The sequence below is a fragment of the Gymnodraco acuticeps genome, unplaced genomic scaffold (genome assembly GCF_902827175.1).
Source record: "Gymnodraco acuticeps unplaced genomic scaffold, fGymAcu1.1, whole genome shotgun sequence".
Lineage (NCBI taxonomy): Eukaryota > Metazoa > Chordata > Actinopteri > Perciformes > Bathydraconidae > Gymnodraco > Gymnodraco acuticeps.
The window spans coordinates 708,431-722,681 of record NW_022990981.1 but is presented as its reverse complement, the minus strand read 5'-3'; the positions used below and the strand labels follow the sequence as shown (position 1 = coordinate 722,681).

Here is a 14,251-nt window from a genome sequence, read left to right as displayed (position 1 = left end):
TGGCCAATGGAGACCGACGTTGCCACATGGCCGCCATCTTGCTACAGGTAGTGCTCTCATTCATAACATTATGGTTTACTATTTAAATAACCATAGCTTGCTCAATTTTCAACCAATTTTCAAACGGTTTGGTTTTTTATAAACATCAAAGATGTAGTTATGATACTGTATACTTATAGTCATGGACTTTCTCATGAAAATAACATTAAGCAGATAAAGCAATAGCTATACACAACACACAAGGTATTTATATTAAATATTTGCTGGTGTATATATTTCCATTTATTTTTATTATATTGTTAATATTTAAAATAAATTATAAAATTAAAATATATTTATATTTTATATATAAAAATCGGTCTCATGTTACCACTGTAAGCCAAGAGTTGTTAATTTAGCAATGCCTTAGCTTGAAGAATAGGGACACAACTAATGACAATAGCATATGGTGGCATATTATTTAGATATTCACACCTTTATCAGAAGAACCAAAACAACATAAAATGAGCTCACAGACAGGCCAGTTCTGTCTCATTTATCACAATTATACGAATATATAAATAATAGTAATATGGAAATTAATAAGTTACTTTTTTAACAATTCAATGTTCACTTATCAATACTGTGAGCCTGATTTTTTTTTTACATTCTCCAACAGAAAACACAACTCAGCGTACTTTTAAGAAATTGATCTTAATAGGCTTTTCCCCTTATAAGGCAAAAATATGTTTTGAGGCTCTGGACAAAAATGGCTATTTTGATTGTAAAGGTTGCCAATCCCTGGGTGTAGTTTCAATGTTTGCACATGTTTATTCAAGTGTATGAGTGACATAGAGCAAGTGAGATGGCCAGTGGTTCTCAAACCTTTTACACAGAGTACCACCTCAAATTATATTGGGCTCTCCTAGTAACACCATCATAGACCTTCCTGGGTACCACCGAGATAAAGGATTTAATATGACAAGCCATATGATGCTCTCATTTGTTAGTGACATTCCACATTCAAATAAAACAAGATAAGATGGTACTTTATTGATCCCAATTTGGGAAAACATTTTTAGTTACAGCAGCATAAGGGACAAAGCATTTTACAATGAATTAGAAATAAGCAAGAAAAAGAAAGAAAATAAAGAAAGAGGAAAATATACATGTTGAGTTTGGCAGGATATTATATATATGTATTCATATACATATGAATATACATAAATATAAGGCATATGGAATATTAATGTTAAATATTAAATAGATTATATATGTGTAAAATGTACAACGTGGTTATATTCAAGAGAAACTATGGAGCAGAGAGTTATCTTCCAGCCAGAGGTGATTTGTTGAGTTATGGCACTGCGGAGCTGCAGCAGTCTGTTGGAGAAGGAGCTCCGTTGACTGTCCAGCTGCAGGTGGAGAGGATGGGTGGGGTTATCCATGATGGACAACAGCCTGTTCAGTGTCCTCCTCTCCACCACAGCTTCAAAGGGGTCCAGCTTGATGCCGATGACAGACCCAGCTTTCCTGATCAGTTTATTGATCCTGCTGGTGTCACCGGCTCTGATGCTGCCCCCCCAGCAGACCGGAGCAAAGAAGAGTGCACTGGCCATAACAGACTAGAAGATCTCCAGCATCTTGCTGCACACGTGAGGATCTCAGCTTCCTCAGAAAATAGAGTCTGCTCATCCCCTTCTTGTGCACAGCATCAGTGTTGATCCTCCAGTTCAGTCCGTTGTCTAAGTGCACTCCCAGGTATTTGTAGTCCTCCACAACAGCCACATCCTCTCCCAGAATGCACAGGGGTAGAGGAGACGTCCTCACCCTCCTGAAATCAATGACCATCTCTCTGGTCTTGGCCACATTCAGAATACTCACAACATTAGGCTGAGGTTCATCTTCCGCTCTTCTTGAAGTGGTTGTGCTTCTTGTTGCTTCCGGCTAAAATAAACATAATTAAAGACATTTTGAGTGTTTAAAATGTGCTGTAATACACAACACATTATTTATTCCTAAACTTGCAGAAAGAAAAACAAGTGTGACATTTAATCACATATTTATATATCAATCTTATACACCTTGAATTCTTGTTGGCCAATGATACACATACCCTTTGAAGATGAGCTGGGAAATTGAATACTGTTGGCACAACACCATCTTTAAGCCGGACAGTCTGCCCCGTCCTGTCAAAGTCCTCACTCCTGAAGTGCTCACTGCAGAGCAGCGTCCTGCCAGAGGAAACAAAACCGTCCCTTCTTAGGGCAACTTCCCACTGCCTCCTCCTCTCTCCGGTTTTGGGAAACCTTAAAAACATGAGAAAGGTAGCCAGATATATAAATTATTGTCAACATTGTCCGCCCTTCTTTCCTTTAACATTAAGGGTAAGGACAAAAATACACCCCGAAATTATCATATTTTTGGGGTAATTGTATGTATGTATGTATGTATGTATGTAATGTATGTATGTATACTTTAAGAATAAGACAACCACACTAAGAGTAATAAAAAAGGTGTCCAAAAGAAACATTACATAATTGTGTAAAGAAATGGTAGCAACATATTCTAAAGAGGCTGGGTCAACATCAATCTTGCAATACTATTATCTCACATAGCCCCACTGATCCTGTGTAGCAGGACTTGTAATGTACATACATCCACTAAGTAATTAACGATTATCCTAATTATAGTCATAATATTGTCATATCTTACAGGTGAAAGGTGATCCCACGGGTTCTTGTTTGCAGACTGCGGCGATTAGAGCATCCGTAGGCTGCACAAAAGTCAGGCATAGTCAGGTACTTCTGTAAACACAAAGCCAGCAATTTCCTGTATCATAATGTATCTAAAATGTAAGATGTTTTTAACAAGCCCAACCACTTGGAAGAAATCATGTGTAACTTAAGTTATGTTGGAAAGAAAGAGCAGTTCTGCCTCTCCCACTGGTGTAAAGTTGCTGGGTCAACTTTGTAATACTAGGTCTCACTCACAGCCTCTTGTTATTAGCCAGCTAATAAATACAACCACATACACAAAGAAAAGCTGCAATTTCAACATGTCCAAGCATCCTGTATCATAGCCATGCTAATAACGTTTATAATAAACAAAACCGTTTGTAAATCTGTCAAGATTTCAGCGATTTAAGAGTATTTTTGTGCAGATCACTCACCTTACAACAGCTACCATAGCGCGTACCAGAGTAGCTGTTGACTGTAGCAAGATGGCGGCCGGTGAGCTACGCTGGAAAATCTCCCATGAGCCATCTAGTGTTTATATATATCTATGGTCAGCGATACAAGCCACATAAATTGTTTGTTTAAGGCGAGACATGGCAGGAAAAAACATCGTTTTTCATGCACTGGTCAATTTTGAGATGTTGTGCTATTTTGATTCCATAACATGTTTTCTTTCAGGCTTTTGGAAGGAAAACGTACAAAATACACATTTAAGTGTTTATTTTACTATAGTTTGTCTATTTGCGTCTGTATATTTCTCCTAAATTCACCAAAAGTTAGCATTCTAACGTAACATAAAGTACCGCGACCGCTGTTTGCACATGTCATCGTTGGAAAGCTCCGTCTCTCATGCACAATCTCATCGGATCCAAATATGGTCATTTCCTTTGTATCAGCAACCAATCGTGAAAGTACAAAAGGGTCTTAAACCAAGAAACGAAATCTCATTGGCTGGTGTCAACTTCTGACAACGTGATTCGTTCAGATGCGTCATGTGGTGTGCTAAAACACTTCCTGGTTAGCTTTCCGCTAGAAATTGAAATCTCAAAATGGCAAAAGAACGGCGAAAAAAACGTTCACAGAGAAGACAACAACAATTGTCACTTGCACGAAGCAAGGTTATACAAAAAACAAATGACCCCGAACATGAAATACCTTCACGGAGTGCGTCGATGCGCAAGCTGTCATCCAGAGAACAGGAGGGTTTAGCTAGCGCCTCACTGCAATCTTTAAAGCAGGGGTGCCCAACCAGTCGATCGCGATCGACCGGTCGATCGCGGGGAGATTCCCAGTCGATCGCGAGATCTGTCTAAAAATAGAACAACAATATTCTGTTTTATCGTTAATGTCCTATAACATAATCTTCCCGTGCCAGAATAATGCACTTGAACGCATCAAAGCTTTGTGATTGGCCGGCTAGACCCCATGTGTCGGGGCGTGGCTGGTCGGCAGTGGGCAGTGCACTATTTCGCTGACGTTGTCCAACGTGTCCGTGTCAACAGGAGTGACAGTCCGCACACACACAGGGCCGCAATTATGGCAGAAGCAAAAATGCCCAAAATATATAATTTTCACTCCGAGTGGGAGGATGATTATTTTTGTATCTATTCCAATTCAAAGTCCATCTGTCTCATCTGCAGTGCGAGCGTGGCTTTATCGAAGAAGGGTAATTTTCTAATTTAGGAGCGGCATTTCAAAACAGTGCACAAACGCTACGAGACGGAATTCCCTCCTAATTCTGCCCTACGCTCCAAAAAGGGGAGGGGCCTGAAAGGACAGCTAAATGCACAGCAGTCCATTTTCACCCGGCCCAACAACAAGAGCAAGGCTGCTACCATAGCATCTTATCGTGTCAGTCACGTTCTTGAGAAACACATGAAGTCTTTCAAAGACGGCGAAGTTGTGAAAGAAGCATTCCTGGAGGCTGCCGACGCGCTTTTGGGGGACAGTAAAAATAACAGTAGCTTTTCAACAGGGTTTTGATATAATAAAAACTCAAGTTAGATACCGTTATTAATCAGCTGTAAGTTTTAGTTTGTTTGAACTTATTCATTATAATTATTGTACAAAATAGTATAAGAATGCAAACTTAAATTGATTATAGTCTATTATCAATTCAGGTTAAGAAACTAGTGTTGCTGGCATCCTATTTTAAAAAGGCATTTATTTTTATAATCTACTAAAATGCAACAAAAAAAGGGTTTGATTCTATTAATGTTGTCTTTTTTATTGCACTTTGGCAGCAGATTCCAGTGTAGCTTCAGATCTGAGTTATTAATAAGCCTAATTTATACTTTTGTAGCAACACTATTTTTATATAATGGCAAAGAAAGGGTTCAGAGTCTTTTCTTTTTCCCTGTGTCATATGTGGCAGCACTGTTCAATGTTTCTTAAACATTACCCACTGTAGTGACGTGTGAATAAACTCCAACTCTGTATCAACAACACTGTTGTGTAACTTCAGTTAAATACTTGTATGTGTGTAGATTAGAAAGAGGTAAGATAAAGGATCTGCAGTATTTTATGAAGTATTAATCGTACAAAGTTCAGTTTTATACAAGTAGAAGTGTGTATTTACCTGGTAGTAGGCTGTCAGTAACTACGCCTCTCTATTTGGACTGGTAGATCTCGGCAGACTGGCAACTTTAAAAGTAGCTCTCGGTTAAAAAAAGGTTGGGCACCCCTGCTTTAAAGGTTGTTTTCTCAAAATGAGTTGTTTCTCCTACTCTGAGTCCGACATTTCCATTTCAGTTGCACTTACATACACCAAACCTTCCAGTTATATTCCTATCAATATTATGAAGGCTTTTACAGAAGGGTTTGTTCATATGTCATTCATAGCCTGAATTATACAAGTTTTTATACCTAGAAACATGGCGAAAATTGATATTTTAGGGCTGTTGACAGTATTTTCTGATTAATGGAGTGATACAAAGAGATATCCAAAATCCCTTCAGTAAAAGCCTTAGATACTAATATGACTACAAAATGAAACGAGAATTTTGAACCTGGCTTTATCCAAAGTTCAGATTTCGGTTCCTGAAATGTGTTAAGATATGCGCACATTTAATGGTATAATGGATAATTTGCATATTCAGAAAACTTGTAATACAAGAAACAATTGCCTCATTGTAGGTAATTAACTGGAGAGATTTCCAACTGATATCTTTAAGTTAAAAAAAATTACCCTATTCACCTGGTGTCTCGCCTCTGTTAGGCTTAATACACCATTATAGACCTACATCACTTAGCAACAGCTGCACATGCCCACATGCTAACTATGGGTCTTACAAACCTACATAACATTACAAATAGTCAGGAAATATTATTTACAATATTAATAAAACTATGAATTCAATTTTAACTGATTGACAAGGCAAAACACTGCACAGCGGCAGCAGCATTAAAGGAAACATATCGTCTTACCTTGTGTTGGGGCTTCACAAAACTCCAAATGTAGCCTGGGGTGGCACTAATGAAGACCCTCATTAGAGCAGATACATCCACATTGTCCAAAATGTTACTATGGATATGCATTAAAGTCAGATGTGTCAGTCTCTTCTGTGTCATATTACTCTAGTTGTAGAGGTGGTGGGCTGAGGAGTAGCTGGTGGTCCACTCTTTTTATTGGGTTGTTTGTTGGAGAAAAAAATCCAAAATCCTTTTTTGCGCGATTCTAGAAAGTTGTCACTCTGCAGTGTGTGTGTGTGTGTGTGTGTGTCGCGTCAATTACGTCACTCTCCCACGACCTACGACCTAGATGATTCGGATTTTATTTATTTGGAAAATTCAAGCCACCTGACATATATATAGAAATATATTCTATGACTATTATATGCTACTGTATACAGCTAATTTTATTTTAAGTGAAATCATAACTATTTTATGTAGTTTAATCATTTTTATTTAGGTGGTCACTCAGTTTTTCAAATGTACACCACTCGCCAACAGGGGGTGCTGCAGCACCCCCAGCACCCCTACTTCCCGCGGCTATGGTGATGCACATACATATGGGGGTTATTCCCTATATCTTTATTCAAGAGCGTGGTCTTTAAATTTGAGAGCATTCTTTATTGATTTCACGTTCAGAATATGTATTTATTTCCCTCTAACCCTGTCCTCGCACTCAAATAGTGCCTGCTTGCGCTTAGATCTGCTCTGCTTCTGCTCAAACTGTAGCTTACTCAGATATATTGCTGCTTACAGATTTCCTCTGTTCCAGCTTAAAACCTTCTCCTCGCGAAATGTCTGCTCTCAGATTTCTTCTGTGCGCGCTCGGATCTTTTGTGCAACAACAACCCTGTCAAAATCCCTCTGTGGGGATTCCCCACAGTATTGAGTATGTAAGTCGCTTTGGATAAAAGCGTCTAACAAGTAACTAATGTAATGCCGCGGGAAGTCATTTTGCTCAGGGGGTGCTGCCAAAAGTGGGGATGGAGCCGTTTACATTTTTAAAAAAAAAGGCGGTGCCGGGCCCGGCTGTCAGCGATACGAGCCGCATACATTGTTTGTTAAAGGCGAGACACGGCAGGCAAAAACATCGTTGTTCATGCACTGGTCAATTTTGAGATGTTGTGCTATTTTGATTCCATAACATGTTTTCTTTCAGGCTTTTGGAAGGAAAACGTACAAAATACAAATGTAAGTGTTCATTTTACTATAGTTTGTCTATTTGCATCTGTATATTTCTCCTAAATTCACCAAAAGTTAGCATTTCTAACGTAACATAAAGTACCGCGACCGCTGTTTGCACAATGTCATCGTTGAAAAAGCTCCGTCTCTCCTGCACAATTATCTCATCGGATCCAAATATGGTCATTTCCTTTGTATCAGCAACCAATGGTGAAAGCACAAAAGGGTCTTAAACCAAGAAACGAAATCTCATTGGCTGGTGTCAATTTCTGACAACGTGATTCGTTCAGATGCAAAAACGTGGTGTGCTAAAACACTTCCTGATTAGATTTCCGCTAGAAATGTAAATCTCAAAATAGCAAAAGAACAGCGAAAAAAACGTTCACAGCGAAGACAACAACAATTGTCACTTGCACGAAGAAAGGTTATAAAAAAAACAAATTACCCCGAACATGAAATACCTTCACGGAGTGCGTCGATGCGCAAGCTGTCATCCAAAGAACAGGAGGGTTTAGCTAGCGCCTCACTGCAATCTTTAAAGGTCGTTTTCTCAAAATGAGTTTTTTCTCCTACTCTGAGTCCGAAATTTCCACTTCAGTTGCACGTACATACACCAAACCTTCCAGTTATATTCCTATCAATATTATGAAGGCTTTTACAGAAGGGTTTGTTCATATATCATTCATAGCCTGAATTATATAAGATTCTATACCTAGAAACATGGCGAAAATTGATATTTTAGGGCTGTTGACAGTATTTTCTGATTTATGGAGTGATAAAGAGAGATATCCAAAATCCCTTCTGTAAAAGCCTTAGATGCTAATATGACTACAAAATGAAACAATAATTTTTAACCTGGCTTTATCCAAAGTTCAGATTTCGGTTCCTGAAATGTGTTAAAATATGCGCAAATGTAATGAGATAATGGTCATTTGCATATTCAGAAAACTTGTAATATAAGAAACAATTGCCTTATTGTAGGAAATTAACTGGAGAAATTACCCTATTCACCTGGGGTGTCTCGCCTTAACTAGGCTTAATAAACCATTATACCTACATCACTTAGCAACAGCTGCACATGCCCACATGCTAACTATGGGTCTTACAAACCTACATAACATTACAAATAGTCAGAAAATATTATTTACAATATTAATAAAACTATGAATTCAATTTTAACTGATTGACAAGGCAAAACACTGCACAGCGGCAGCAGCATTAAAGGGAAAATATCGTTTTACCTTGTGTTGGGGCTTCACAAAACTCTAAATGTAGCCTGGGGTGGCACTAATGAAGACCCTCATTAGAGCAGATACATCCACATTGTCCAAAATGTTACTATGGACATGCATTAAAGTCAGATGTGTCAGTCTCTTCTGTGTCATATTACTCTAGTTGTAGAGGTGGTGGGCTGAGGAGTAGCTGGTGGTCCACTCTTTTTATTGGGTTGTTTGTTGGAGAAAAAAATCCAAAATCCTTTTTTGCGCCATTCTAGAAAGTTGTTACTCTGCAGTGTGTGTGTCGCGTCAATTACGTCACTCTCCCAGGACCTACGACCTAGATGACTCGGATTTTACTTATTTGGAAAATAAATTCAAGCCACCTGATATATACAAATTAGGGCCGGGACTCGATTAAAAAAATTAATCTAATTAATTAGAGGCTTTGTAATTAATTAATCGAAATTAATCGCATTTTTAATCACATATAAATATTTGACCTGAGAACAGTGAGAAGCAATTTTTTTCACATGGATTTTAGTATACCATTAGGCGCATTCACACCGCAGTACTTTTCCCACAAAGGTTCATGAGAACTTAGTTCATGAGAACAAATGAAGCCGCTGACGTCACTTCTTCTTCTTCTGCTTTGGGTTTACTGGCAGGCCGCAAACCACTTCACGGCGTATACTGCCGCCCAAAGTCCCCGGCCGGAAGTCCCCGGAGTTGGGGACTGGCTTCAGTAGAAGCTGCTGGGAGTCCCAGCAGCTTCTACTGAAGCCTTCCGAGTAAATCGCCAGAACGCCGACACCTCCTCATCTCCACCGCTCCCATGTTTTATTTTGTGTTGCCATAAGTTAGTCTCTCTGCGTTTCTGCGCTGGGCTAATGCTAATAATGCTAATGCGAGGATATGGCGACAATATAACTTCACAAACTTTTTGGGAGTTTTACGGGGCGTGGTTTGCAATCCGCCCAGCCAATCAGAAATATAGCTCTCTTCTCACAAGAGAGCCGTGTTTCGTGGGGTGAACTAATTTTAGTACCGGCTCTTTTTGGTGTGAACGCGATAAAAGAGGCTAACGTCCACGCTAGCTTCCACGCTAGCTGCTATATGTTTTGCATTGAGGTGATACTTGAGGCTTGATGTGCTGCGGTGATATGCGAATTCCTTTTTGCATAATTTGCAAACAACCGTGCTCTTATCGACGCTTCCATCCGTCCGTTTTTTAAAACAACATTTCCCACTGTTGTTCACTGTGGTTTGTTGTTGTCTGAAGTCATGAACGTTAGTTGGTGCTCCAGTATAATCGGTACGCCTGAAACTCATCCAGTGAGAAACGTTCCGCGGTGCAAAAATAAGTGCGATTAAAATGCGTTAATTTTTTTAACGCGTTAATTTTTGTGTAATTAATTAATCTTAATTAACGCGTTAAAGTCCCGGCCCTAATACAAATATATACTATGACTATTATATGCTACTGTATACAGCTAATTTTATTTTAAGTAAAATCATAACTATTTTATGTAGTTTAATCATTTTTATTTAGGTGGTCACTCAGTTTTTCAAATGTACACCACTCGCCAACAGGGGGTGCTGCAGCACCCCCATCACCCCTACTTCCCGCGGCTATGTAATGCGCTATAAATGCGGTTGCCAGGTCCACATTGGGTATACAGCGTACGCCGGCTGGTGTTAAAAATCACCCAATAACCCAGCAATGTTAATGATAATATCTTCTCTGTTATTTCCAGGCATTCAAAGGGAACAGAGGGGCACTGAGGGCATCCTATCAAGTCAAAAAAAAGTGAATCAGTTGCCAAGTGTTGGAGTTTCTTTGTCTCTCAGAGTGTTTTACAGCTAGCTCTGTTCATTTAAGTGTTTAAAAAATGTGTGTACATAGTTTTTGATCTAGTGAAAAACGTAATGTTGCACTTCTGATCATTTAAATGTGGTTTCACCTGTGATGTACTGTACACTGCACTTCCTATAGTTAGTGTTTTGTCCCTTTCTGTTGACAACATGTTCGTTCTTTGTTCATTTAAAATAGTTTAAAATCGTGTGTGCATAGTTTTTGAGCTAGTGACAAACTTAATATTGCACTTTTGATAATTGTATAATTTAAATTTGATTTGTACTGTATATACTTGACTGCACTTCCCATGTTTCGTCTTTCTGCTTTGATCGTTATATTTTCTGGGCAAGCTCAAAGGGAAGGTTGTTATGGTGAGAAACCTAATTGCTGCGAAGCACTTTTATAATTAAATAAATATTTTCATTTTAAATTCATGGTGTGTTGCATTCTTTGTTTAACTGTAGATATTATGGAAAATCATGACATGTTTTGAGCTTGGGTCCCTTAGGACCACAACATTTATGTTTTGGGTCTCATGCTGAAAAAGTTTGGGAACCCCTGCACTAATAGAACATAAGCATAAATTAGCAGTGAAAACAAAAAACATAGGCACGGCGGCCTCAGAATGTGTGTAAAACTGACATCCACATAGGGTACACAACGGTACTACTACTTTTATCGATAGCGCTTATGCTTATGCTCCAGGTTCAGTACCAATCACATCATAAAGTATGCGGGCGATACAACAGTGGTGGGACTCATCAGGGACAACAACGAACAGGCCTACAGGGAGGAGGTGAAACATCTGACAGACTGGTGTAACACCAACAACCTGATCCTGAATGTCGATAAAACAAAAGAGATCATTGTCGACTTCAGGAACAAAAAGCACTGTCACCCACCACTCCACATCAACGGCACAGCAGTGAAGACTACAGACAGCACCAAGTTCCTGGGGGTGCATATCACAAGCAGTCTGACCTGGTCCACTCACACTACATCACTATTTAAGAAGGCACAGCAGTGCCTACACTTCCTGCACAGCTCCCCCCTCCCATCCTCACCACGTTCTACAGAGGAACCATAGAGAGCGTGCTGACATCTCCATCTGGTCGAGAGACTGCAACACCAAAGACTGGAAGTCTCTGCAGAGAGTGGTTAGGACAGCAGAGAAGATCATCGGAGTTTCTCTCCCTCCCATCAGAGACACCGCTCAGAAACGCTGCCTGACAAAAGCCCAGAACATTTTGAAAGACCCCCCTCATCCTCACCATGCTCTGTTCTCCCTGCTGCACTCCGGCAAGAGGTTCCGCAGCATTAAGAGCAGAACAGCCAGATTCTGCAATAGCTTTTTCCCCCAAGCCATCAGACTGCTGAACAGCAGTAACATAAAGATTACATTACGCTGTGTAAAGAGTACATATTTGTTATATAGTATGTCTATTTTATTTATATGTATAGTAAGTCTTTATATTTTAAACGCACACTTTATCTTTAATTTTATCAGCACCACGTCACTATTATTTATTTATATGTACAATTTTAGCAAGTTTTTATATTGTCCTGTTCCTGTAAGCCAGTACGTTTTAATAGTACACTCTGTGTCTTGTTGAAATGACAATAAAGTATGTCTATGTCTATGTCTTATCGATCCGGTCCTTTAACATTACTTTTATCGGTTCTTTTGGAGAAAAAAATAAGGTAAACTAACTAAACAAATTGTGAACAAAACTAACATTGCTTTTTATTTCAATTAAATACATAATATTTCACATCAAAAGAAACAACAATGTTTAAACAAATCGTATTAAATAATCTGATGACAGAACTGTAAACAGAATAGCTGAAACTTTAACAAAATAAATAACTCAGTTTCCTCTAATCATTAACCCATGTTTGTATAACTGAGTTAACTGCGTGTGTTGCTGCTAGCATATATAACACCTGACGTGGAAACGTTACTCGTGGGTGGGGCTACAGAGCTGCTAGAAAGACAGTCGAACCCGGTGCATTTCTCCGTCTGAATGTGGAGCACTTTTGCTAAATGTTTAGACAAATTGCTCGTGTTACCGCCCTTACATGCTAAACACTTATTGCACTTTTGGTAACGAGTATTGTCCACATCGACACGGCTATTCTTTCACACACAGTGACGTCACGAGCTACCCACAATGCAACGCGCGCCATATATCTATATAGAAATACGCCATTTTCCTGGAGGTGCTAATATAAACAGCTAGCTAACGTAGCCAGGCAGAGCGCACTAGGTATTTTTTTCTGAATTAACGACAGAAGAAATCGCTGCATGTCTTCGGATTACATCTCTGGACTTGAGGGGTGTGCTCTAGGTCGTTACCAGCGTAAACTAGAGCTGTGTGGGTTGTCCGATTGCCCTTCCAGACTGCCTGCAGATGTATGGAAAAACGACTCTCGAAAGTGGCCTTCGGTCGATTTTGGCAGCATCTACGTCTATCTTCTGGAAACACCAGGTGAATATCCCACTTGTCACAATAATATTATCATGCCAATGCATATATGTGGTATTTTAGAGTTGACTAGATATTGATTAAGGCAATAGACTATGATATTCTGCTTGCACCTCGCGTGAAATGGTGGATACCGGAAGTACAGTGTCGCCCTCGGCCCAAAACCCGTATGTGTGTGTGAAAGAATAGTTTAACCACACCTCGGAGCGCGTTCTCTCCGCCATCTCCTCCGTGTGTGTGTGTTGCTGCATGTAGCAGCTGCGTGTGTGTAAACTGCCCCGCCCCCTCGCTCATTCACTCACGGCAAAAGTTACTTTACTTACTATAAAAACTCACGGTAAAAAAATGCACTCCCTATTCCATTGTCATGAAGGTGGAATCTAACTATATCCAGAATAAGTTTTATTGGATCCAGGCTAGAAACATGTTTATTTCTGCTGTAAAGTTGGGCATTTTAACATGGGAATTGCTCCTTTTTGCATCCATCCCCTGTCGGCCACTAGATGAACTGCAGTTTGTGGCACGCGTTACTTCGTTACTTACTAAAATCAGTTATAATCAAACCTCAACAAACACCTGCAAAGAACATGCTAAGGTGAAGCTAACACACAGCTATTTGTTGTTTGTTTATATCACGTAGTCTGTTCTTCTGCTCTGTTTTCCGGTTGTTGCCTGTTTTGAATGACGAATACACACTACCGCCGCCTGCTGGTAAGGAGAGTTATTGCCACTCACGCATGCGCAGTACGTACGTGCTCGGCTGAAGTCTTTGCGGTGTCTGGTTCCAGTGCAACACATGGCCAACACGCCGACGCAACAGCGTGAGCAGAGATAGACAGATAGCAGGAGACAGAGGACAGCCACGGTCAGATAGGAAAACATTCAGGATCTGGATCAGTCTTATGCGACAATGGAAACTGAACTAAAGAGAACATTTGAAACTTTAGCAGTCTGCGTGATCTGCCTGCAGGGAGGGGCGGGCGGGCCGGCCCTGCGAGTAAAGTAACGAGTAAAGTAACGAGTATGTAGAGAGTAACGAAGTAGTGTAATATATTACTTTTTTTTTTAGTAACGACCCCATCTCTGTTTATGAATGGTCTTACTTTAGAAATGTTTCTTAGGTGAAAGAACGATGTTTTTGTCACGTTGCTGAAGCTTTGATCTGAATCTAATATAACACCAAGACTTGTGACCTCCGGTTTGACCCGGGGAGTAAATATCCAGAGATTATTTACCAGCATATCTCTTTATGCTTTCGGGCTGATTTAATGACATCCCATTCCAAATGATTCATATGAAGCTGGTCCCCCCTTTGCAGCTATAACAGCGTCCACTCTTCTG

General features: G+C 39.7%; 1 protein-coding gene across 1 annotated transcript; it reads right to left on the bottom strand.

Moving 5' to 3' along the window:
• Window positions 1-1,218: 1,218 nt before the first annotated feature.
• Window positions 1,219-6,180, bottom strand: LOC117559086 (THAP domain-containing protein 7-like). Its single transcript, XM_034235737.1, has 4 exons — window positions 6,144-6,180; window positions 2,695-2,786; window positions 2,096-2,288; window positions 1,219-1,926 (listed from the first exon to the last, which is right to left on the bottom strand). Exons 2-4 carry the CDS (start codon window positions 2,772-2,774, stop codon window positions 1,540-1,542), a joined length of 660 nt encoding a protein of 219 aa, XP_034091628.1. The 5' UTR covers window positions 2,775-2,786; window positions 6,144-6,180; the 3' UTR covers window positions 1,219-1,539.
• Window positions 6,181-14,251: the final 8,071 nt, after the last annotated feature.